The sequence below is a fragment of the Aegilops tauschii genome, chromosome 7, assembly GCF_002575655.3.
Source record: "Aegilops tauschii subsp. strangulata cultivar AL8/78 chromosome 7, Aet v6.0, whole genome shotgun sequence".
NCBI lineage: Eukaryota > Viridiplantae > Streptophyta > Magnoliopsida > Poales > Poaceae > Aegilops > Aegilops tauschii.
Window position 1 is genome coordinate 67,011,910 of NC_053041.3, and position 26,667 is coordinate 67,038,576.

General features: G+C 46.8%; 1 protein-coding gene across 1 annotated transcript in view; it reads right to left on the reverse strand.

Moving 5' to 3' along the window:
- Window positions 1-26,030, reverse strand: part of LOC141026834 (uncharacterized) — a 33,988-nt gene extending 7,958 nt beyond the window's left edge. The window contains exon 1 of the mRNA XM_073503692.1: window positions 25,680-26,030. Coding sequence (XP_073359793.1) covers window positions 25,680-26,030 — 351 coding nt within the window. The remainder of the gene's footprint in view (window positions 1-25,679) is intronic.
- Window positions 26,031-26,667: the final 637 nt, after the last annotated feature.

Below are 26,667 nucleotides of genomic sequence, written 5' to 3' on the forward strand. Positions count from 1 at the left end.
AACTGGAGTGGATGATGCTGTGCAATGAGGCCTCCGATATACGAACCCGCACAAGTGAAAGTTTCTTGAGAAATGGGAGTCGAAGGTTTAGTACCAGATTGTCTGGTAGGTAGCACAGCGCAAAGGTGGCGGTGTGGAGAGAGGACGAAAACCGCGAGATGGACATCGATGCTGAGGGCACAAGTTCATGGCGTTCGGTATGTGGTATGTGATTTCCAGGGGAATAGTAGAACTCAAGCAGCTGTAGTTCTGTGAATTCAGGAGATTTCAACCAGGCGTCCACCGTGCAGGGCATGGTATGCTTGCTCAGGTAGCATGACGGGATGCAGAGGCTTTGAACGGAGCCCTGGTGGGAGGAGATGATGGCTCTGGGGATTTCAAAATCATTGAAGAGAGTTAGCTGACGACAGTCGAGATTAAGGGGCACGGCGTGCCATAGAGGGCGCCACCGAATTGAGAGGACTTGGGTGCGGCAGCAATCCTTGGTGGGGAGAAGCGAGATGATCTCCCCAAGGACGGCGTCCGAGAGATCGCTGATGCAGTCCACCCGAGATTCTACGGGTTCCTGGGATCCGGTGGGGGCAGGGTCACCGCTTCTCCCCGCGTTGCCGGGTGCGGGATCTACAACAGACGTCGTCGCTGGCGGGAGCCTCATCTTCTTGGCGCTGGGGTCAGCCGACTCCATTTTCCTCGAGGGCGTCGCGTCGCGCTCACGGATTTGAGCAGAGTAACGAATGACGAGCCTAGTTGTAGTGCGAGCGAAGAAGAAGGGGAGCTGGGGTTTTCTCTAGGAGTGAGGTGAGGAATTTGGGGGTACGAGTGGAGCGAGCTGACGTGAGATGGGTGGCAGCGAGGAGGAAGAAGAGCACCCATGTTTTTTTGGGGGGGGGGGGGCGGTGTGCTGGGTGTGGGTAGCGCCTCTCATTCAGTAAATATATTGGCTTTTGAATTGATTTTACTATTTACTAGTGTGGATGGGCTGTTTTGTCTTGGGCCCAGAGAAACAATTACTACTAGTACTGTGGAGACACTCTACAGCTACCCAGAAAAACAATTACTACTAGTACAGTGGAGACACTCTACCGCTTCTGGCTCCTCCTAGGTCATTGAAACGTCTCCCTCTACTGAATGTCGTTATACTTTTGTTCACCGAAATGCGGGCCATGCAGCGCGCGGGCCCAAATGCCATCCGCCAAATTAGAAGGCAGTATGCAGGCGGAGAGTCACCCCGGGCGTAGCGCGGCAGTAACGAGCCATCGTATCACAAGACCCCACCTCCCCGCAGTCTAAGTTTGACGGACGAAGCAACCATCATTTCACTCTTCGCTGAACCCCCTTCTCCCTCACCGTCTTCAAGAAAGGCAGCACTCGCATCTGCCACTGTTCTTCTCTCCGAACGAAGGGAAGGTAAGCGGATCCGTGATGTTGGTATATTTTCGTTCAGAGAAAAAAAAACTTTTGCAAAGCAGTAACGGATCCTCACTCTCTTTTTTGTTTCATTGTCATTGTGATTGTGTTTTCCTTTTAGTGGTCTCCTAGTATTCGTCAGTTTCATGATGGACCAAGGAGAACCAGGCAAAGATCTGCCGATATTGGAGCAGACGCGGGAGGCTGATCCCCACGAGACAAAGAGCTCCAAGAAGATGGAGGCAACCACCGAGACGACCCCAGATATGCTCACGGCCACTACTGAGATGGTCAACGCCCCATTTGAGGTTACAGCCCCCGTGGCACTGCAGGAGCAGTTTTCCCCCTTCGAGGATGTGTCCCCCCCCCCCCCCCCCCGCTGAGCTACCCAAGGTGATTTCCTTCTTTGCCGATCTCGATTGTGGTTTTCATCTAAGTATGTGGTGATTTTTTTAGAAAAGGAAGTATGTGGTGATTAATAATGCAAAATTTTATTAGCTTCGATGCCATGCTATACATAGTGGTTTAAATAACTTGTGTTTCTTATACGGAAAAGTAATTCAGAATTTGTTTCTGTTTCAATTAGAGCCCTGATGCAGAAAAGGATTGTGTGGTTGTACATGTCACTCGCTATGAGGCGGACGACCTGAATATACGCACTGGGAAAACGGAGTTCTTAGGCTGTTGGATCCTGGAAGCCATTTGCGGTTATACCAATGAAGAGTTGTATTCCAGCCTCACTGCTGTCAGGCGTGTTGTCCAGGGTGTACTGAAGCACAAGAAGTTCAAAGCTACTCCTTCATTTGTGAGGCATACTGTTCTTGTCAAGCTTACGCAGGAAGATGACATGGCATGCCTCCACAAACAAGTTTATCAATGGCAAGGCCACAAGGTTGTCTTCATGAAGGTTCACAGGATTGAGCTGCTGCGGGACGTCCTCGATGATGTTCATGGCAAGGTCCGTCTTGTGTCCAGCCCAAATTAGATCGATGCATGAAATAGTTGCCCCAGCTAGTGTTTAATAGTAGTTTGGATTGTGTCTAATTATCCGAACCTTGCCTGTTATCGACCCCTCTGGGGCTAGTACTAGGTTTGAATCCGTCTATGGGAACTGCTGCTACTTTTGTGTGCCCGTGAATCATGTGAGAACCATCGTAATTGTTGCCGAAATAGATGCGTCCTCACTAGTTTTTTCATGAATATGGCATGGTAAGACATAAGTTGACACGGTTTATCATACGAGCAGTGTGTGTTTTGATGAAATAGAGTACTCGTTCGAGAACCGTGCGCCGACGTATACATAAGTACTTGTAAACACTGTTGGTGCTACCCCACTTGTAAGCAGTTGTGCAAAACACGCCACATTGGCTCAGCTCGCTTCAACACTAGGCTATCGACCAGCTAACAATCAACAATCTGCTGTCTGACATATAAGAAACTATGTATCTTGTTACAGTGGTTCATGCAGTTAATTGAGGCCACAATGTAATAAATTCCAAACGTTCACACGCTAGTCCAGCGCTCATGTGGAACACTCACATTAAACTCGTCTTCATAAAAAACTTGAAAAGCATAAGTTAAGCAATTTTATACATCTCAATGATTCATAGAACATAACAAACATATACTAGTTCACAGCAAAAGACAAAGTTGTGAGAAGGTTTACAAATCAGGAAAAAACAAGCAAGGCTTCTCTGAGCAAAGGGCCTCCCGGCAGGCTTAAATTTCCTGGAGTCCACTCTAGTTTTTTCTTGTTGCCACCATCCAGGGTTAGGTTCTCTCATTCCAGAATAACCAATTATAATTGTGGTCTCAGCTGGAATGCTGAACTGAACCATGCAGTGTACTGACCAGCTGAAATGCTTGTGCATTCCACTAAATTTAAGCACCGCTATTTGCAGAAATAAGCAGACCACAATGCCTCTTGTCCGCGCACCTGTCCAAAAAACCACCGTGCAGCCATGCCAGCTAGTCCTCGGTCCATGGATGAACTGGTAGAAAGTGCATTCCGGACTAGGATGCAGTTGTTTTCGCTCGCCCCTGCACTACAATCAGGAAGTAAAATGTACGAATCAGCTTCTTTTAGATTGCGTTGGTCATTCTACCTTAGTTACTACCAATGTAGGGATACCTTGAAGACGGGAGGTTAGACGACGGCAACGAGGGATAGCCATCTCATTTTGCGCAGTTGTACTAAAACTGGTGTGCTTTTGATTGCGGGGATAGAAACGATACGGAGATAGACATCCCGAAACGATATGGAGACAGACATCCCTATTTGCGCAAATACGAAATATGGTTATCTAAACAGTGACAGATATTACTACTTTCCCCCGTTTCCTCTTAGAACCAAGTCCTAGATTCATGCTACAGCTTTCCCACTTTCTTCCCTGTTTGAACCAACGCTTTGAGTCGACTGTATGAACTAGCTTTACTTCTAATAATAGTAGAAGTCTAGGTGGCTTTGGAACAGCGGACGGAAGTAGAAAAGGATCCACACGAAGGGAGCTGGGGCAGTAGAGCAAGGCAGGTTTCGAAGGAATATATACCTGAGGGTCGTCGGCATGTGGCAAAGACGGCGTCGGGAGGCTGCATCTTGGCCACAATACCGCAGGGAGGAAGAAGGGGTCGGAGGCCCTCCCGAGCCGGCGCTCTCTCGAAGAGAACGACACGGCCGCCGATCGGGACGCGCGGGCAGCCGTTGGTCTCCTCCCTCGCCGCCGATGACAGCATGAACGATGCACCTACACCCCTGCCCCGGTCGAGGTTGTCCGGCCAGATTTGTGACCAGCCGTGAGCTGAGAGAGAGTGTGGCCACCTATGTGTTGCTTAGATCTGGAGAGCATGAGAGAGTGAACGAGAGGAACCCTAGTAAAGCAAGCGCTAAGGCTCCTGCTTTTATATATAGTGGAGTGATTTTGTTGTACCAGCTTCAAAAAAATGCGCTACTACGTGTACCCGCGAGTGGGTGTGAGAGAACTAGTGCGTGCGTGCACCGCTTCTCTTCGTGAGAGTACAATATACTATGCCCAAAGAACGTTCGCCGCAAGAGTAATAGTATAAGTGTGTGACGTGTGAGCTAAAATAAAATGTGCGCGCCGTCTTTTGTTTTTTAGAAGTTCTGAGGGTAGGGTGTGAAGAGCACATATGTGCGTGACGTCTACCTGCAGATAGACGGTGGGTGCGACGTGCGAGTCTGCGAGAGGACTCGGGAGAGTCGTGACTCGTGAGGGTGCGTGTGCGTGAGAGAGAGGGGGGCACGTATCAATGCAATGCATGTGTCTGTAAATCATTATCCGACAAACGTTCGCCACAAGCCTTTTCCTGACGAACGCCGTAAGAACCGTTAGATCGGCATCCGACAGTGTCAGGTTTGCCATGTCATTTAACAGAACAGCCACTCCTCCTACACACAAATCTTCCACGTGAGTGTTAGCAACTGCCGTATGCTCCCTCCGTTCCGAAATGCAGTGCATATAGCTTTATTGAAAATTCAAACCTCGCAAACTTTTACTGAGTTTTCGTGTACCAAATTGCACATGTAGAATACCATGTATATATCATTTCATTCATCTTCGAGAGGTAACTATAAAGATGGGTGAGGAGTCTACAAAGAAAGACCATCGTATCACCCGCAGCAATTTCAAGCATCCTTTAGTGTCGAGGAATATCATAGGAACTCTATATGATATGATTTTTATAGGATTTTTTCCTTTAGAGCCAATTGGTTCATAGGAATAGATTCATATACTCCACATTTCAAAGGAAATAAACATGATATCATTTCTATAGCTTTAGAGCCACTTGGTTCATATGAATGGATTCCTATACTCCCTTAATTTCAAAGGAAAATAAACATTAGCGTATATTCAATAGAAAAGTTCCTATGATATGAACCAAATTACATCTCTTCTCTAATTCCTCCTCATAGGAATTGAGATACATGTCATCTCTAGATTCAATAGAAAAGTTCCTATGATGTGAACCAAATGACATCTCTTTTCCAATCCCTACTCATAGGAATCGAGATGCTCCATGTCATCTCTTTCCCTACACCTTCCATGTATACATCTTCTATTCCTAAATAGATAGTACAACCCACTAGTTGTTTTTTTCCAAAACATGCAACTATGGCACACAAACTATATAGTGTGCCAATAACTTTGAAAGATGGTCGCTGGATGAAGCTAACCCGACAGTGCAGAGATAGGCAAATCCGAGCACTACTGGCCGTTGGATATCATCAACATTCTACCAGATCTGCCACATGTACAATTTAGAAGACTCCATGGTTGAACTTAAGCATAATGCACAAACCTCAAAACACAAGCACTTCTCCTTTGTTCTACAATCTTCTGTATCATAATTGATTATTTTTTTCTAAATGAATTGCCATTATTTGTTTTTTACTTTATGATTTACAATGCACAACCCCAAGAATCTTAACATTTTTATAAAACTAATTGATTTTGAATGAGATGAACTATAAGAACTAAACGAACATCTACATCATGCATATATGACTCAAAGCTTTACATGCTATAGTGTGTATTTATTCATAATTTGGTTTCGAAATCTCATGGGTTCAATACATGTGTACCTTACTAGTTTTGAGTAGAGTAGCAAATTTCACGCGGCCCCGGGTATATCAAAATGCAGGGCCCATGCATCATTGCCTTTCGGTCGAACCTACGTCCACAATTTTTTGTACGTACTATATCTCCACTGGTCCCCGAACCCAAAATGTTGCCTCGTTCCCGTAAAACCAAGCGGCCCACACATATTTAAGGCGTCGACTCGAACCCATCTACTACGACGTGGCCCCGCACGCCGTAGTACTCCTACAAACCCTACCGCCGCACTCATCATCGGTTTTCTTCAAGAGGACGAGGGAGAAGCCGATTTGTAGTGGAGGCGCTTAAAAAAAAGGATCTGTAGTGGAGACCCCTACCCTAGGGTGCCCTAGGTAGCTGCCGCACGCATCATTGTTTTCTCTTTTCTTTATGCTCTTGCGCCCTAGAGTGAAATGATGGTTGCTTCGTCCGTCCAGCTTAATGCGGGAAAGGTGGGGCTTTGTGATTTGACCCCTCATCGCTCATTTTCTACTACTACGGCGCTACGACCGGGGTGCCTCCAATTCCAACCGCTGCTCCGAACTGTAATTTGGTGTATCGCACGTGGAACAAGACGGTGGATGAGCCACATGTCGGCCAAAGGGGTCCTGTTAAGTGTGTCGCCATTTCGTGTGCGGACTGACCCTGCTTGAGTTGCTACGCCAACACGACAGGAGCAGCCTACCACTTGGTTTTGCTCCTTGGTGAATCCCGACTATATTGATCTAAAAAGATACATGTTGAACTACCCTCTCAGTCTCGGTTTTTTTATTTTTAGGCGTCTCGGTTTATAGGGCCTGCACGTAGTTCTAGGTCATCCATTTGACTAACTAAATATGAGTTACTATGTCACAAAAAGTATATCATTGGATTCTTAAGCGGATGTAGTTGTATTTAAAAGTCGAGGGCGGGGCTTTTCCTGCGCGGTAGGCGGGGCAGTTCCGCCTAGTCGGTTCGACAGAGACGCGAGAAGACGAGGGAGTAGGCTGCTGCAAACGTAGGGCTGTGTGATTTGACAGCGAGTTACTGCTGGACAGGCGGGGCCCCGTTATTTGACTTGCCATTATCATTTTAACTGCGGCGCTACGACCGGCGTGAGTCTCCCGATTCCTGACCACCTCCATACAGGTGCCTCTCCCAATGCTCCACCATGTAGTAGAGGCTGGCTCTTGCATGAGAGCCCACTTCTCCACTTTTTCCTTGCCTCTCTTTCCTCCACATATGGCAAAATGCCATGTAAAGCGCACTATTGTACTTACTTTTACTTGCTCCTACATGTGCTTAAGCTTGCCACATAGGCATAAAGTCTGATGTGGCAAGTTAATCAAGAAGAGAGAGACTAGTTTGGTGACCCAAGGAAGAAACGGTGCTAAGCGAGTGTACCTAGGTGAAAAGACAATTTTGAGTCTATAGCTAATTAAATGAAGCAAACTTAGCAACACCATTTCATTGGAAGAGGTCACTCCTTGGAAAATGCAATAAATACTAGTACTCCCTGTGTCCCATAATATAAGAACGTTTTTGGCACTACGCTAGTGTCAAAAACGTTCTTATATTATGGGACGGAGGGAGTACGAAGAAAGAGATAGAGAGGAGTAAAAAAAAATACACTTATAGCCAACCTTATAGCCAACCTTGTTGTAGTATGAGTGACTAAGTGATGACTATGTATGACATGCCAATATCAGATAGCCTAACGCACCGTGTTAAATCTCCAAGGGCGCGACCGCGCGAGCGACGCGACGGTCGTGGTAGGCGCGACCATGATACGGGCTGCTGGCAACCCTTGGATCTGAGATCAAACGGTCGCATGCTAAGTTGCTGAAAATTTGTAGAATAACCCTCCAGGATTGGATATTCACCCATAGGTCTAGAATCACGCCATGCAACCGTTCGATCTCAGATCCAAGGGCTCTCGGAAGCCCGTATCATGGGAGAATGGAAAGCCACTACCCTGCCATTCGCACGCTGGCAGTTCGCTCCCTACTCGTCCCCGCACGTCCTTCAATACTACGGCGGTTCGCTCCTAGTCGTCCCGTCCATTCACATTACGGCAGTTCCACTAATCCTAACCCTCCTCCCAAATCCATGGCGTCCCAAATCTCCACGATCGGCGGTGAGTACAAGGTTAGAACCATCACCGGCGATGAGTTCGACGTCATCTACACCCGTTCTTCGGCGACGGTGAAAGGATGCCTTTCTCGCTTCAGATGCATGTTCGAAAACTCAGATGATGAGTGGGTCGCTGGGCTAGATGTTGAGTACACCACAGTCCTGGGACAAGAGAAGGATCTAAAGGACGAAGAGAGGAAGAAGCCCGCCGTGATCCAGGTTTGCGTACATAACGTTTGCTTGGTGTACCACATATGCCATGCCGACGTTGAGTGCCAGGATTTTAAGAACTTCCTCAAGGACAAAACAGTGAAATTCGTTACTGTAGACTTTAAGAACGACAAAGAAGTCCTGGGTCAGATAGGCCTCGTTGTAGGCAACCCCTTTGACCTCCAGAAGAATCGGCTGGTGCCCTCTCGTCAGCCTTCAATGCTGACCCTGGCAGGAGCCATGGTTCATCCTTCGTACCGTAAACTGGAGAAACCTCATTACACGTTTCATCGTCATGCATGGCAGCGGAATGTACTAGATATAGACCACATCCAGTACGCTGCAATGGATGGCTACCTTTGTTTCAATATCTACAAGGGTTGGATGAAGAGCAACAGCCAAGTGTGCGGTTCAAGCAAAGAAGTATCGGCCAAGAGGAAGAGGGACAAGGACAAAGTCGAGGACATGGACGAGGACTCCGAGTAAGGTGGCAGTGTCGTTGCTCATGGTGGTTCTAAACTTCTAATGCAGTGTCTACCGGATTAGTTGGATAGTTTAATTTCAGGTGTGCTTAGTTTAATTTGAGGGTGTGTTGTACTGAGCCCCCAGCAGAACTATGTTATGTTTCTTCTCGTTACTTTAACTCTTCAGTATGTACATACTACTAGTATTTCTTTAATAGAATTTAGCACCCCAATTAAGCACGTACTAGCTTTTTTAATAGTACTATATGCATAATTTGGCGACGAGCGCTCTCTATATGTACCACTTTTTTTTTAATTTCAATTTTTGCTCCATGGCGCAATCCATCGATAGTACTACTGTACAAAAGTATACATTTTTTAAAAGGCTAGAGTACTGTTCATCACATATATAGTCAGTTAAATTCTCAACCTAGAACGATGTGCATGCCATGTAGTAAACCGATACGGAGGAAGTATAGTAAAAATTAGGTGATTTTACCGAGCGATCAGCGGGGGAGCATGGCCTGTCATGCGGTCCCACGTGTCATGATGTACCAAGGCGATGCGCGTGTCCTTCTTGAGGCAGAAGCAATACTACGTGGTTTGAGATGATGGCGAATTGAAGTGTGAAATAATGGTTGCTTATTCCGTCTGGGAAGGTGCGGCATTATGATTTAACGTCTCATTGCTCATTACTACTACTGGGCCGGTACGAGTGGGGTGCGTCCCCGCTGCTGTTCTGCACTGTTATTTGGTGCTTGACACGTCGACCCGGTTTCTATATGTCCCACATGTCGGCGACAGGAAGTACAAAATTCATGAAAGGGAGCGTCGACGGAGGAGTATACTACAGAATTCATGAAAGGGAGCGACTTAGTTTTGGAAAAATCCGTTTTTACGGAGTACATACCCACTAGGGTTTATAGGGCTCATCTAAAAAACATTCTTTTTTCCGTTTGATAAGTCTCAATTCTACTATACTAGTAGTAGTACCATTACATGTTGGATTTCGAGGTGCGTTAGATCACCCGACGCAAGCAGTGTCAAGAGGAAACTAACCAATGCATGTACAAGTTCATGGAAATTTAGTGGTCATTCATGCATTCGTTCTAATTAATGCCTCGGTAAACATAACTTCTTGAGAAAAACGAGCGTACTAATTACTTGTGCAAACTACAAAATTAATTCGACCACTCACCGTCTACCTTGGTTGGAGAGATTTTGAAATTGAGCCATAAACTGGAAAGGAGGGAGTAGTAACTTTTGTCTCGAATACTATTTGTGGCCTTGTATAGATGCAAAATTTATTTTTTTATAGTGGCCTTGTATAAGTAAATGGAGGGAGTACTAACCAAAGTACGTAGTAGGGACGAGGAGTAAACGGAGGGAGTAGTAAAATTTTCTCCTCGTGCTGCGAGCCACCGCGCGTGTGGGCGAGGGAGCGGGCGTAAAGGCGTACAGTAGTAGTAGTAGTACTACTACTACTACTACTCGTAAGCAAGCTTCACCTCATCCTGCGAGCCACCGCACCCGTGGGCGGGGGAGACGGCGTACTAAGCAAGCTTCTCCTTGTTCTGTGAGTTGACGGGACACATCAAAAGTACTCCAGTGTATAGAGCCTTGCCTCTAAGGTAGGCCCCACATGGTTTGCCTCTTTTTTTAATTTAACATAACGCGTCAAGTCGCAATTTGTTTGTTCACCAGTGGTAGACGATCCTCCCTCCACCAAGTGGACAACCAGTACACGTGCCAAATTACCACGTGGGCTGCCTTTTTCGTACAGAAATGAGCTCCACTGTGTACCCGCGCGGGTGTGGTTGGGAAAGACACGGAAGTACGTGCGCCGTGCGTGCACCTCTTCTCTTCGTGCACGTCCCCCACCTACGTGGGTGTGTGTGAGAGAGATACAAACCTAGACATAATGCGCCGTCCATCCCCATGCCTCCGCCCAGTCCGACCACCAGTCACCACCACGCCCCACTCCTCCTCACCTTATCTCTCATCTTTCTCCCTCCATTTTTATATACAAGGGACCACTATCAAAATTACAATTTGCAGATATACAAGGCCACTAACACTAAACGATGCAATATTAATGGTGTTTGCCTCGTGGTACTAGCAAAGGAGGACATTAATTATGCCTTGCATGCATGCGGGAGTTTGTAAAAAAATGCATCTTGATGTTCCGTGCAATGCACGGGCATCTTGCTAGTCCATGAAAACAACACATGGCAAAATTCCACGGTGAACGAGGGATTTGAATCTGTTGGGAGGGGCTGTTTGGATCTTGCCTGGGGTAGCCAAAATATTGGCGACCCTTTTGTCCACCGGTGCCTTTGCCACCGATGAACGAGGAATGGCTCGGGTGCTCATGCTGTCATGCATCCTCCAGCGCGCACGTTGGAGACGAGCTCGCACGAGCTGTGTTTTTTTGTCCCACAACGCCGCCCGAGCCGCCCGCAGACCGACCGGCGACCCACAAATTACGCCATCCAACCGTAGCCGCACACATTATGACAGCAACTCAACCAACCGGACGAAATTCACGCAAGCACGTAGACAAACTGTATTTCATATAAACAACGACGGAAATCATATAAAATACCGGATTTTCATACAAACATGATGGATTTCATTACATTCAAATGAACTACGCGGTGCTAGTTCTGGACAGCACAGGTATATAATACCTGGCCTAAATGGTCGCCCGCCGATCGATTTGTGTTCCTCATGTCCGGCAGCACGATCACCGGACTGCCGGGAGCCCCGGAGGTATATGCTTTAGCGCAAAGGACGGCTCGCTTCCCCACTGCCCAACTGATATCATTGGCTGGTGCCGAAGATGATGGTGGCCGGCACCGGTTCGAGTTCATCACCGGCCACTACTTCGCCATGGCCGGCACCGGCTCGAGTTCATCCTAACATTCCCCTCTTCCGTGGAGCCCATGCGGGGTCGACGAAGGTCCTCGCAACAAAAGGATCCGGCAAGACACCTGCTGTGTACGCCGGCGTCGCCTCCGCGGTGGCCTTCGTGGGACCCAAGCGGCGGCGGCCTCCCGTGTTCTACTTCTCCTCGATGATGGCGGCGGACGCGGAGGCGCTGGCCACCGACTCGTTGCTCTCCGCGCACCCGGCTTTTGTCGCTGCTTGCATGGCGCGGCCGCCGGCATGGGAGTCTCGGCCACAGAAACGGGAGACGCGGTACGAGGCGGCGGCGTGAACGGCAGCAACGACGCCCGTGCACCGCTCCTCGTCGAGCTGGCCTGGAGCGGCGAGTTGTTGAACCGCGCGCCGGCTTGGGGCGGCAACTGGCTCCGTCGGGCGAGGGGAGGGAGGTGGATCAGCGAGCTGCATAGCTCGTATCCGGCGGGCTACCCAGCCGGCTTGGATGCGGAATAACTACTCTTCGTAAGCCATTGTAAGAGTGGACAAAATGGTGGAGGAGATAGGGGAGTGGCGGAGGTGTGCAATTCTTGGCCGGCGTTTGGCCTCGTTTAAATAGGAGATTAAATAGACGGCGGACGGGAGGAGCTTGGCCGGCGTTGCGTTTAACGCCGGCCCGGTCATGAACGGACGTGTTTCCAGAGTGGGTGTCTCGGCTTCCACACGGGCGGGTTTCATGGAGGCTTTTGAATGCGGCACGGAGGCGTGTTCAGCCGGGTGTGCCGTGAGTGGCGCCCTCGACTCTGACCTAGGACACCGCGCCGTTCTTCCACTGACGTGTGGGCTCTTTGGGTGCATGGCCTGCATGTCAGTGACCCAACGCAGGCAGCGCACGGCAGAGGAACCTTTGGTGGGCCAGGGCGGTCAAAAGCGGGCATTTCATAAACCGATGATTGTTCATTGAGTGTGACGTCATCTTTTTCATGTAGATAAGCCTACTATGTTGATAGCCCGTTCGATACGTTGTGATTCATAAAGACCGCTGCAAACATCAATGTTCTACTTATCACAGATAAGATTGATTAATACCCGTAACAATCCATGTCCTTAACAAAGGGTGCATGCACGTATAGGTTGAGTGTGTGTCTTGTGTCATGTGCTGTGTGCATGCAGGCGTGCGAGTGTTGCGTGCGTGCAAGGGTACGTTTCAGTGTTGCATGCATGGGTGCGTACGTGCGTGTGTTTGTGAGTGCACGTGTACGTGTCAGTGTTGCACGCCAGCATGCGTGCGTGTGTACGTGTCAGTGTTGCACGCCTACATGCGTGCGTGTCTTGCGTGCGTGCATGTGTACGTGCGGGGTGAGGCTACACGTCAGTCGACTGACTTTTTCATCTCTGGTCATTAGATTTTCCAGCCGTTGGATATGAAATCAAGGGCCTCCAGTTTATCATCAAACTCCACCCCCCTGAGCCGCCAGCCACCACCGGCCGAACCGCCAGCCCCCGCCGCCCGCGGCCGGCCCGCCCTCCCCGAAACCACTCCCCACCGCCGGTCCGCCGCCGCACTGGCCATCCCTCTAGCCCCCCCCCCCCCCCCCCCGCCAAGATTTTTCTCCAGGGATCCCCACCCCACCGCCCAATGAACGCCCCCAACCGCCGGTGACTGCCAACCAGAGGTCTCACAACTTTGAATACCCACCGACCACTAATTTATTACTATTTCTGTCCTTCATATACGCGCTGACGGGTGGGCCCTATGGTAATGTGCGCTGCTGAATGTGGACCGTTTGACTGGTCAATTGATCGTGTTATCAACAAATTACAATGACCGTAAGTGTCGTCAACAAAATGTATGTGGTGACCGTGATGAGCTTATTCTGAAGTCCAGTGACCATATCGTGCTTTCGCTTCAAATACAATGACCATAAGTGTCGTCAACAAAATACGGAGCACGCATCAAATGCAAAGTCCGCCAGTGTCATCAACAAAATATGGAGACATATCGTGAGCTAGATACCATTGTACTATTGTATATGCTTATTTTCTTAGTGGCCGATTGCGTGTGTAGTATGGTGGGCACATCATTTCTAGTTGTGGTGGGTCAACATGAAGACTCATGGGTTGGTTCCATCCTGCGCCACATATAGGTTGGACCGAGACGTGTTATACGAAGACCCATGTGGAGGACTCGGCGTACAACACGAAGCTACCAGAGTCGCGGAGGACTCTATCCCCACTGGTGATAAGCCGACTATATATGATTTGTAACCCTAGGCCCTTAGTATGTTATACAAGCTTGGGGGCTAGTTCATCGATAGTATACACACACGCACAATGCCTGGTATTCACGTGTACTTTGTACACACCCCTATCACTAATATACAGTACCAGGAGTAGGCTCTTTCTTCAACTGCAAGGGTCCGATCCGAACTAGGGTAAAACTTTGCCTCGTAGTATTACCATCCAGCCTAACAGCCAGGGATATCCTACCGAATGATATGATGAAATCATATCTGCCAACTACTAAGAGAGAGGTGTGTCGGGGGGGGGGCAATGTGTGCGAGAGAGGCCTAAAGATAATGTGCGTGCGGGAGACACGTAGGCACATATATGTGCATATAGAGGGCTAGTAGAGACCGTGCATGTGTATATATGCATGTGAGAGAAATAGTGTTTTCCAACTGAGATTAGTGAAAAGAGTGGTACATAGTAGTCAGAAAGAGAGAGAGAGAAACAGAGAGAGCATGTGCGTGAGACACCCCGACACCCTGAGAGAGATTGTGAGCATGTGTGAAAGAGAAATGCCGATGCATATAAAGTGTGTGCACTTATGCGTTAGATAGAGAGATATATAACACGTTTGTGAGAACGGGGCGAGGCATAGTGCATCTACGTGTAAAAGGCGGTTCTACGCATTAAATTAAAATATAAATGGCATTATTATTATTGGATGAGATCATGAATTTTGCAAATTGCGTATGGACGAAAATCGGTCTATGAGACACCCATACTCTATTGAATTCTAGCATGTGCATGTGTTTATTTCATATTATCGATCCATAGAGTGAGAGCGGTTTGAAATACAGGCAATGGATGCTTTTGCAATTCATATATAAACATTAATAGTGCACTCCATGTTGTTAGTGTGAAGCACTTTACAGATTTGTCACTTGCATGGATACATTCCAAATTGCTAGCTACGAAATAGAATACATGTCGAATTCAACATAAAGGGGGTTTCGAAGATTCGAATTCATAGGAAGTGCATTCATCTATTTGAACCCGAGATAATGGCATTTGTAAATCAGATGTAAAAGGGGCATCAATCTTTGTTGTGAGTTTGAACATGCTATATAGATTCATACGCATATCTAACCTTTTTTTTGCAACCAAGGAGATTATATCTGGAACCATGCATGAACTGAGGTAAGTTGCATATTTTTTAATATATACTCGTGTACAATGTATATTCAAATGTACCCCCTCCATTCCAAAATAATCGTAGCTTTAGGATTTTCAAGAGTAAAGATTTGTGAAGTTTGACAAATCCTGAAAGTTCAATTCAAGAGAACCGAAAACGTTAATGCTTCTGCTCCCAAATATTGAACGAAGCGCCAAATAGGCCTCTGGTCACCCGAAACCGTGTGAGACTAATGTTTTGGTGGTAGGAAATTACTGTCCCGACTCTAGCCCGTGTAGCCTATCGGCCCGATGTCCAAAGGTTTAAACCGGGGTAGGTTTGTAACTTCACCAAGACGCCAGTCTCAACCGCCTCCGAGAAGCATTCATACGCCGTGGGCGCCTACCCATGCGCTCGGCCGAAATCTATCCCGCCCACATTTGGGACACCTGACATGATTGTCCTACCCCCAACCCGCAATATGTCTGAAATTTTAGATGGGGGCAAAGTTTGTAACTTCCCCAAATTTCAAACAAGCGCGTCTCAAACCAAAACATTGTTCCCCCTTAGTTCCCCGCCTCCCTCCGTTTCCCCATTCATACTCCGTGGGCGCGAAAACGCCCTCTCCACCAGCCGCGAAACCCTAGCCTCCTCCGTCCTCCACCCCATAGCAACCAATCCATCTTCGCCCTCCTCCATCACGCCGGAGCCGGTACCCCGACGTCGTCGTCCAACGCAACCGCAACCGCAACGCCCTCAAGGACTTAGCAGCTGAAGCCGAGGCAGAGCTGCCTCCACGACGCCGACGCCGACGTGCGCCGTACCAGAACCACTCCGACCACGCCGTCCTGCGCCTCACTGCTGCAGCTCCACTATCGCAACCGTCCACCGCACCGGAGCTGTTCGCGCTACGCCGTCGTTCGCCGCCTCGGATCTGCTTCCCCGCCGCCGACAGACGGCCACCGCACCGCACTCAACAACTTGGCCATGGGTTCGTCCAAGGCTGCACCGTCCTCCACAACTTCTGGTTTCCGGCGAACAACAAGAAGATCGTCGGAAAAACAAAAGGAGGACACAACACTGCCAGCAGAAAGAGGTACTCCTCTTCCCTTATTCGCGCAAATCTTACGTCTCCGCTCACACCGTATTCATCCCATGAAAGAAACTAGTTGAGCGCTTCTTACTGCATCTTCTTCGTGATACTAAATGCACAAGGTTTCCTCCCTTTTACTATTTCACCTTTGCTAGAGGCCAGTAGCCCGCCTGGATTTCAATTCAGGGTCAGTCGAACCGCAATTAAAAGAAGCAGCACCCGCTTAGGCGCGCGGAGCACCTAGTCCGCCTGTTCCCCGGGGAAGCGGCGCATCGGTGTCTATCATAGGGGTGTGGGGCGCAGGAGCTGCTTGCGCCCGACCTGGAGGTCGGCGGGGCGTGAATGGATGGCGCGGGGGGGGGGGGGGGGTGCCAAGCACGGCGGTGCGGTGAGGTCGAGGGGAGGGCGCAGGCAGGGGAGGAATACTGGGCCGGTGGTCGCTGGCGTTTCGAGGAAGATCGTCAACACTGACTGGCTGGAGGTAGATGAAGGCGATCTGCCCGTTCTTTGTACATCGGACGGTGCAGAAAAATGGACTGACCTATTTGCTTTCAGTCGACTGTTATTTTCATAGAATCCTGTAGTAATTTAGTGTGCCATGCATGTTGTAGAGCTATCATATGTTTCCCGTCATTTATTTCTCACCGACCTGCTATCTGCTACCTTTACACTATACTAATTGTGCACACACTTCACCCATACTCACACTATTGTTTTTTTATGCATGGGTATTTCAGACTCTGTCGCAGTGTTGATGAATGCAGAAAAGAAAAGACAGAAGTCGCTCCAGTGTAATTCGAAGATAAGCACTAAGCGTTTCAGCGCTCTAATGGGTGCAGTGTCAGCAGTTGGAGACAGTAAACGTAGCTCTGCAGTTGATGATCTCAATTGCCACACACAACCATCCCAGGTGCTTGCTTTAACTTCGCGCTGTCAAATGTGGTTGCATGTTGCATATGGTGTCTAGCTTGTATTGCTTCCAATTTGGTTAAATTGGATCTGCTTACTTTACACATTATACCTTTGATAATGCCATGCCTTCCTGTTTTTGATACATACTACATATCTCCATTAACCATTTTCATACATCAAACTAATGCTCTTTTGTATCCCTCGTCAATCACTTATGATGAGACAGTCACCCGAGTGGGTTACTGTGAGACGCTCTACTCGTTTAAAGAGTGCAGTGTCATCTTCCCCACATGATTCTCAAGAAACAGCAAGGCTAAATGAAGATAGTCAACATAGCTCTCTAGTTGATCACCGCAATTCCCCCACACCACCATCGCAGGTGCTTGCTCTTACTTGGCAGTGTGATATGTGGTTGCATGTTGCATATGGTGTCTACCTTGTAATGCTTCTAATTAGGGTAAATTGCATCTTCTTAGTTAACACATTATACCTGTGAATATGACATGCCTTCCTGTTTTTGGTACATACTACGTCTTTCTATTAACCATGTTCTTACATCAAACTACTTTTCTTGTGTATCCTTCATCAATGCTCCTAATTTGTTAAATTGCATCTCCTTAGCTTACACATTATACATGTGAATATGACACGCCTTCCTGTTTTTGGTACATACTACATCTGCCTATCACACCATGTTCTTACATCAAACTACTGTTCTTCTGTATCCTGCGTCTATCGCTTATGATGAGACAGTCACGCGCGTGGGTTAATATGAGACGCAATACTCTTATAAAGAATGCAATTTCATCCTCTCCACATGATTCTCAAGAAACAGCAAGCCTAAATGAAGATATTGAACGTAGCTCTGTACCTGAAGACCGCACTTCCCCTACACCACCATCACAGGTGCTTGCTCTAACTTCGTAGTGTGATATGTGGTTGCATGTTGCATACGGTGTCTAGCTTGTAATGCTTCTAATTAGGGTAAATTGCATCTGCTTAGTTTACACACTATACCTGTGAATATGACATGCCTTCCTATTTTTGGTACACACTACATCTATGTGTTAACCTTGTTCTTACATGAAACTACCACTCTTCTGTATCCTGCATCAATCACTTACGATGAGTCACCTTTATTCGTTGCATATTGCATATTATTTCTAGCCTGTTGCCATGTATTGCTTCTAATTTGGTCAAATACATTTGTTAGGGCACCCTTTTAATTTGGCAGAGTGATATTGGTTTCATCTTTCATATGGTTTCTAGCTTGCATCGATTCTAACAAGTTCAAGCACCTTGTGCTTAGTTTACACTTTATACATCATACATGTCAATATGTCACACCGTCCTGTTTTTCATACATATTCCATCCTCCTATCATGCGGCTGCCTTACATGAAAGTAGTGTTCGTCAGTATCATGCGTCAATGAGTTTTGAAGAGAAAATTTTATTCCTTTTTCTTGTGGGTTTGACTTGACAAGGCAAAATCAAGAAAGAGGAAGGAAAAGAGTAAGGAAGGCGATGATGGTGGTCCTCTGCAGCAACGTAAACGGAGCATCTGTACCGATTCTCCTTGTACTGATAGTGCATTACAAGGTCCAAGTCTCCGCTCCCCTACTCCACCATCCAAGGTGCTTGCTCTAACTTGGCAATGTGATATCTGGTTGCATGTTGCATATGGTGTCTAGCTCGTATTGCTCCTAATTAGTGTAAACTGCATCTGCTTAGCTTACACATGATACATGTGAGTATGACACGCTTTCCTGTTTTTGGTACATACTATATCTGTCTATCACACCATGTTCTTACATGAAACTACTCTTCTTGTGTATCCTGCATCAGTCACTTATGATGGGACACCTTTAAGTTGGCAGTGTGATATTGGTTTGCGTCTTGAATATGATTTCTAGCATGTATTGCTTCAAGTTTGATGAACGCCACCTATGACGAGACAGTTTTAACTTGGCAGAGTGATATTGATTGCACCTTCCATATGGTGTCTTGCAGTGTTTCTAATTTGTTGAAGTGACTTCTGCTTAGTTACCACATCATAGGTGTGAATATGTCAAGACGTCCATTTTTTCGTACATATTCCATCCTCGTATCATGACTTTGCCTTTCATCAGAGTAGTGTTCGTCAGTATCATGCATGAATGAGTTCTGAAGAGCGAATGATATTCCTTTTTCTTGTCGGTATGACCTCACAATGCAAAATCAATAAAGCTGAAGGAAATTGGCAAGGCATTGGATGATGGTGGTCCTTCCGAGCAACTGAAAGGGAGGTTCTCTACAGATTCTACTCCGCCATCCTCCCAACAAGATTCGCAAGACAATGCAAGGCTAGACAGTCAACGTAGCTGTGTAGATGATGAGCACATCTCCCCTACTCCACCATCACAGGTGCTTGCTCTAACTTGGCACTATTATATGTGGTTGCATGTTGCGTATGATGTCTAGCTTGTATTGCTTCTAACTTTGTTGAATTGCATCTGCTTACTTTACACATAATGCCTGTGAATATGACATGTGTTCCTGTTTCTACATCAGACTACTATTCTTGCATATCCCGCATCAGTCACTTATGATAAAGCACCTTTAAGTCGCCACTGTGATATTGGTTGTGTCTTGCATATGATTTCTAGCATGTACTGCTTCTAATTTGTTGAAATGCCATACAATTTGAACTTGGTAGAGTGATATTGGTTGCATCTTTCATATGGTGTCTAGCTTGCAGTGCTTCTAATGTGTTGAAATGCCTTCTGCTTAGTTACCACATCATAGGTGTGAATATGTCACACCATCCTGTTTTTCATACATATTCCATCCTCGCATCACGTGTTTGCCTTTCATCCGAGTAGTGTTCGTCAATATCATGCATGAATGAGTTCTGAAGAGCGAATTTTATTCCTTTTTCTTATCGGTTTGACTTCACAATGAAAAATCATTACAGCTGAAGGAAATTAGTCCGGCAGTGGATGATGGTGGTCCTTCGGAGCAACTCAAACAGGGGGTCTCTACAGATTCTACTCTGCCATCCTCCCAACAAGATTCACAAGACAACACAAGGCTGGACAGTCAACGTAGCTGTGTAGATGATGAGCACATGTCCCCTACTCCACCATCACAGGTGCTTGCTCTAACTTGACACTATTATATGTGGTTGCATGTTGCGTATGATGTCTAGCTTGTCTTGCTTCTAACTTGAATTGCATCTGCTTACTTTACACATAATGCCTCTGAATATGACACGTGTTCCTGTTTCTAGAACATACGTGTACATGATGAGCACATCTCCCCTACTCCACCATCACAGGTGCTTGCTCTTACTTGGAACTGTTATATGTGCTTGTGTTTTCCGTATGATGTCTAGTTTGTATTGCTTCTGATTATGTTGAATTGCATCTGCGTAGCTTACAACTTATACCTGCAACGATCACTTACCCATAAGACACATTTAACTTGGGACTGTGATGTCGGTTGCATCTTGCATTGTGTTCTAGCTTGTACTGCTTATAATTTCTTGAAATGGCACTTACGACGAGACACTTTTTACCTGATAGAGTGATATTGGTTGCATGTTCATATGGTGCCTAGCTTTCATTTCTTCTAATTTTGTTGAAATGCCTTCCGCTTACTGTTTTTTCATACATATTCCACCCTCCTATCGTACGTGTGAATATGAAACGCTGTCTTTTTTTGTATATATTCCATCCTCCTATCCTGCGCTTGCCTTACATCAAAGTAGTGTTCGTCTGTGTCATGCATCAACCAGTTATGCAGAGCTAATTTTATTCATCTTCTTGTGGTTTTGACTTCATAAGGCAATATCAGAAAATAGGAAGGAAAAGAGTAAGTTAGGGGATGTTGGTGGTCCTCCGCACCGACGCAAACAGAGACTCTCTAGATTTGCCACTTCTACTGCTAATGAAGTTGAAGTCCCAAGTCTACATGATGAGTTCATCTCCCGTACTCCACCATCGCAGGTGCTTGCTCTAAGTTGACAGTGTGATAATTGGTTTCATGTTGCATATGTTGTCTAGCCTGTATTTCTTCTATTTTGATTAAATTGCACCTGCTGAGTTTATACGTTATACATGTGCATATGACATGGCTTTCTGTCTCAAGAATACACTGCATCTATCTATCATACCATGTTCTTACATCAAAGTACTGCTGTTGTGTATCCCGCATCAGTCACTCATGATTGGATGCTTTTAACATGGCAGTTTGATAGTGGTTGCATCTTGCATTGATTTCTATGTTGTACTGCTTCTAATTTTTCGAATTGCCACTTATGACAAGACACTTTTAACTTGGCAGTGTAATATTGGTTGCATCTTTCATATGGTGTCTAGCTTGCATTACTTCTATTTTCTTGAAAATCCTTCTGCTTAGTTTGCACATCGTAGCTGTGAATATGTCATGCCGTCCTGTTTTTCTTACATATTCCATCCTCATATGGTTGTCTTACATCAAAGTATTGCTTGTCTGTATCATGCATCAATGAGTTCTGAAGAGTGATTTTATTCTTTTGTGTTGTGGGTACAGCTTGACATGGCAAAGTCAAAAAAGAGCAAGGAAAATAATATAGAGAGTGCTGTTACTCGTCGGGTGAAACGGAAAAGGTTCTGCCGTCAAGATTCTGCTGGTACTTATAGTGCAGTAGAAGGTCCAAGTACACCAGCTAACTCTACAAACACAGTATCACCTGCTCCACCAGCTGCAGCATCCGCTTCAACTGTACCAGCATCTCAACCAGTTACTCGTTCGTTTGCTCCGGAACTGGCTAGTTCCCTAGCTACCTTCACACCTAACACTACTTCCGAAGCACTGCTGACACAACAGGACTTGGCAAGATCAGATGCACCTCATGAGCATCAACACCAAGACGGTACCTGACCGAGTCAAGTTGCAGTTGCATGCTCCTTTATATGTACTCTCACAGTTTGATGTACACTAACACTTTCCATATTCGTTGTTGAACTAGCACCACGGCGCAAGCGGAAACAGACATCAGGGATAATGCTTGACAGATTAACAAAATCTAAAGGAGGAAGAATGGAGATCCATTTTGAGGCAGGTTTAAAAAGGCCACGTGATGCTACAGAGTCAGCCAAGTTAGTATCAGAGGCAGCCGTTGCCGTTAGGTGTCATGCACGTATCCTCCCAACGTGGATCCAGTACAAGAATGAGAAAGACAATACCCAGTTTAACACCTTCCTTGACCATTTATCCGTAAGTAATGTTATTCATCGCAATTAGTAATATTGTCTTGCTCTGTCCCATACTTTCTAGCTTCCTCCTAATAAGACTCACATTCTTTTTTCAACAGATGAGGTTCAAGTTGGATCCAAAAGATGATGCAACTAAACAAGCATGCACTCATGTTTTTCAGTCTGCTCTGCGACAGTATCGGTACCACCTTAGAAAATCTCACTTTGAAGGCAAGGCTAACAATGAAATCTCCCAAACATCTCCAGTGGAATATATTACAGATGAAGACTGGACAGCCCTCGTTAAACACTGGTCTGATCCAAAGTATCAGGTAGGCTATATGTATTTGATCAGACCACATATTGAACTTGTATTTATGTATGTGCCTTACAAGTGTATCTTCTTCTAGGCTAACTGTTTGAAGAACAAAACCAACCGTTCTAAAGTGAAATTCCAACAGACAACAGGATCTCGTAGCTATATTGCACACTGCGAGGCTCTTGTAAATAGCTGCTACTTCCTTCTTTTTTTTGTGCCATATTATCGTATCTATATTGACTTGTTCCAAATACAGAGGAAAGCCCGTGCGGACCAAAAAGAACCTGAACCGAATGCAATGCAAATCTTCAAGGATTGCCACACCAGAAAGATGAAGGGCATGAGCACACCAGTTCAAGCCGCTGTTGTAAGTCCTTACTCCTCCTGCCTTGAACTGATTGGTACTGTGATGTGTTCATTTAACTACTTGGTTTGCAGCCAATGTCAGTTACTCTGTTCACTTTTATTCACAATTGTCTTAACGTATCTTTTCACCTTACATGGTTTAAAAGAGATGAAGGATATTCTTTTGGTCTTGATCTGTAATCTAGTTGTTATGTTCATGTGCGCACATAATGATAAAATAGCCTGTTTGTTTTATATCTGTTTGCCCATGATATGAATGATGTCATACTATGTTCATCCTACTTTAAACCATGTCTCTTTATCCTTATATGTCAACGAATGTGAGGAAATAGACAATACAGTAGGCATGCTACATAGACATATGTTCCGAAAGTGATTTTATTATGTAGTTGGCACTACAATACATGCTAATGTATTACAGTAGTTCACCAAAATAAGTTATGTATAAACGTTTAACCTACTTTGTTTGCTTTTGTCTCATTAGTAACTTATCTGGTACACTAATCTACAAGTTCAAACTTTCAGGAAGCTATGGAACAAATGATTGAACAGCCACAACCACCTGAAGGTGACGAGGCTACTACAGGCACAATGTCACCTCTTGCTGCAGTCCGTCAGTATCTCTCCACTAACAGTGCAAAAAGCACCTTCCTGCGTATTCTGGGTTGGTTGTCAAGGTAACCTCGTCCAAATCGCCTACTGAACAAAATCTTCCTGCTAGACAGAGTGATATATCTGTGCTCCAGACACAAGTCCAATCCCTAATGGACGTTGTTTTGGAAACAAGAATAGTGGTTGAGAAATGTCGTCAAGATATGAATGGTTTTGAAACCAGACTATCACACATTCGCTTCGTTGTTCAAGAGCAATGGCGGAAAAAGGTGGAGATCGTGCTGCTCCATCAGATTCTACAGCCTGAAACATTAGCACTCAGGTCAAATGATCTGTGCTTCTATACATCTGATGGTGCTTTTATCTGGAAGGACTGTAAACTTTATGCCAACAGGCCTTTTGTTGTATGGTTGGAATTTATTTTGTTGTGATACAACATTTATGATGCTGCCTCAGGCTGCAGTAATTACAACGCTATTTTTGTATAGTGTAGGTTTATCTTAGTAATGTATTCGGCCGAAAGCTTCATAGGAGCCCAACATGCCAACATTCGTCGGGCCCATTCCAATTGGGCTAAAAATGATTATGGGCAGAAATTGGCATGTAGCCCACTAAAAATATCTGGGCCTAAATCAGCATAAGCTTTCATATTTTTCTGGTAGGCCTGTGCCCATAGTGGGCCTTTAACAGGCCTAAACATAATTTGGGCCCTCAGTAAAAATAGGCCGTTTACAGGTGTAAATATCTCGAGCCCATAAAAAACATGGGCCTTTAATAGACCGAAAGTGAGATTGGGCCCTGATTGTGCCAAATAACCCACTGGACTTAGCAGGCCGAAATGGTGGCCCATTTACGATGCGGATCTTTGACAGGCCGAAATTCGGACGGGCCGTAAATGCGCCGACCTAATACACGGGCCTTTAACAGGCCAGAACTTCGGTCGGGCTAGATTATCGTCATTTTTATATGGGCCGTTAATGGGCCCGATATGACGTTGGGCCACATATGGCCCATGGTTTACGTCCGACGTTAACATGCCGAAAATGACAACAGGCCGAAAGTGGCCCAAAGCTATAGTGGGCCTCTAATAGGCCGAATGTCAGACATGGCCGAATATGACCCAAATCCTTCACGGTCGTTTATGGGCCGAAAGTTTTGATGGCCTGTAAATGGGCCCAAATAAAGCCGGACCTTCAACAGGCCGGAAATACACCGGGCCGTAATTCGGCCCAATTACTTAGCGGACTGTTAACGGGCCAGAAGTGACCATGGGCCGCGTTGATGACAAGTCTAGGACAGGCCGTTGACGGGCCGATTTGACAGAGAATGTTGGGCCTTTACCTGGGCCGGCCCATTATGGTCTGCAGAATCTTGTGGGCCTTTAGCTGGGCCGGCCCATTGTGGTCCGCAAAATCTTGTGGGCCTTTCACTGGGCCGGCCCATTATGGTCTGCAAAATCGTGTGGGCCTTTAGCTGGGCCGGCCCATTATGGTCCGCTAAATTTTGTGGGCCTTTAGCTGGGCCGGCCCATTATGGTCCGCTAAATCTTATGGGCCTTCGGTTGGGCCGGCCCATTTAAACTTTGTGGGCCACTTTTGGGCCGGTCCACGTGTCAACATATCATAGGCCCATCTCGACCGTTAGATGAGTGACACCTGTGCCAACGCGGAGCTGACGCGTGGATCCGTCAGCCAATGAGAATTTTACACATGGAAAATCGGCATTGGTCGTGGCTGTTAACGGGTTATCGGATCCAAAATCCGACCCGATAGCTTAACGGCGTTCCGTTACTGTGGATGCCACGTGTCGGTCACCCTTGACGAAAGCACTTCTGTGACGTGCGATTTATCGTCATGGAAGTGGACACTTCCGTGATGATAATTTTGGCAATGTCATGGAACACTTCTACGACAGCACAGATATGACTATCTTGATTCTGTCATAAATTTGTCATGGATGTACATGCATGACAGAAAACGCAACCTACTGTGACAAACACGTATCATCACGGAAGTGTATTTTTTTGTAGTGCTCATAGCTCTCGTGCACTTCTGGAGTTTGGAGAATCCAACCGTGACGGTGCAATCCTTCTTGCAAATGAAATAGCTATCAAACTCCCGGATGGCATTCGCAATCCTGAGGAAGGGCTTCCGGCTCATCCGATAATGGCGCTGAAATACTTTCTCGTCGTGTAGTGGAGCGTCAACGAAGTAGTCGGCGTAGAGAGAGCAATAGCCCTCCATCCGATGCCTCTGCTTGCTTTTACGGCGGCCCGGCGCCGAGCCACCTCGCCGCGGCTTTGCATTGTTCGCGAAAAGGCCGTCCAGAGCAGCGAGGATCATGAGATGCTCTTTGTCGTCGCTGTCGGCTTCAGCTTCCTCCTCCATCAGAGCCGCGAACACCTCCTCGTCGTCGGAGTCCATTGTCGAACAGGCAAATCGCTGAACACCTCGCAGGCGTGGAGGGTGGGCAGCCGCCGGTATCCCCGCCTACGTGGTCGGAGCCCTGGAGAGCTCGCCCAGGAGCGGGATGGAGGCTGTCACGGCGAAACCCTCTCTTTCCGATGGGGAAAGGCCTTTCTAGCGGCGGAGCAGCGGCTGTGGGCAGGTGGGTAGTGCTGGGATCGGCCTGGAGGCGAAAGGGGAAGTGGCGTCCTGCCACGCGTAGGTCAAATCTGGGCAGGGAAAAGGCGTTTCTCGCTTGACAGTGGTGGCCCACGCGCCACTTTTCCTTTCGCCGAATCCCCAAATGCCCCCAGTGCGCTGGGTTCGGCCTGGGATCGCCAGGCCAAAAAATTGGCGGAACGGGGTGCGACTAGGTTTTTTTTTTGCGTCCGCAGAAAAATGATGTCTTGGGGGGCCTGTTGGGGGTGCGATTGGAGATGCTCTATCGGCCTCTCTACTACATGGTGCATGCATAGCTCCTCCATGCTACATACACGGGAAGCTAACTAACTCCAACACATGCACATGCACGCACACGCACACGCCCGGCCGCCACAGACCTGGCCTGGACGTGCTCCAGCCGGTCACCACAGGCCCGGGCACGGCTTATTCTAAC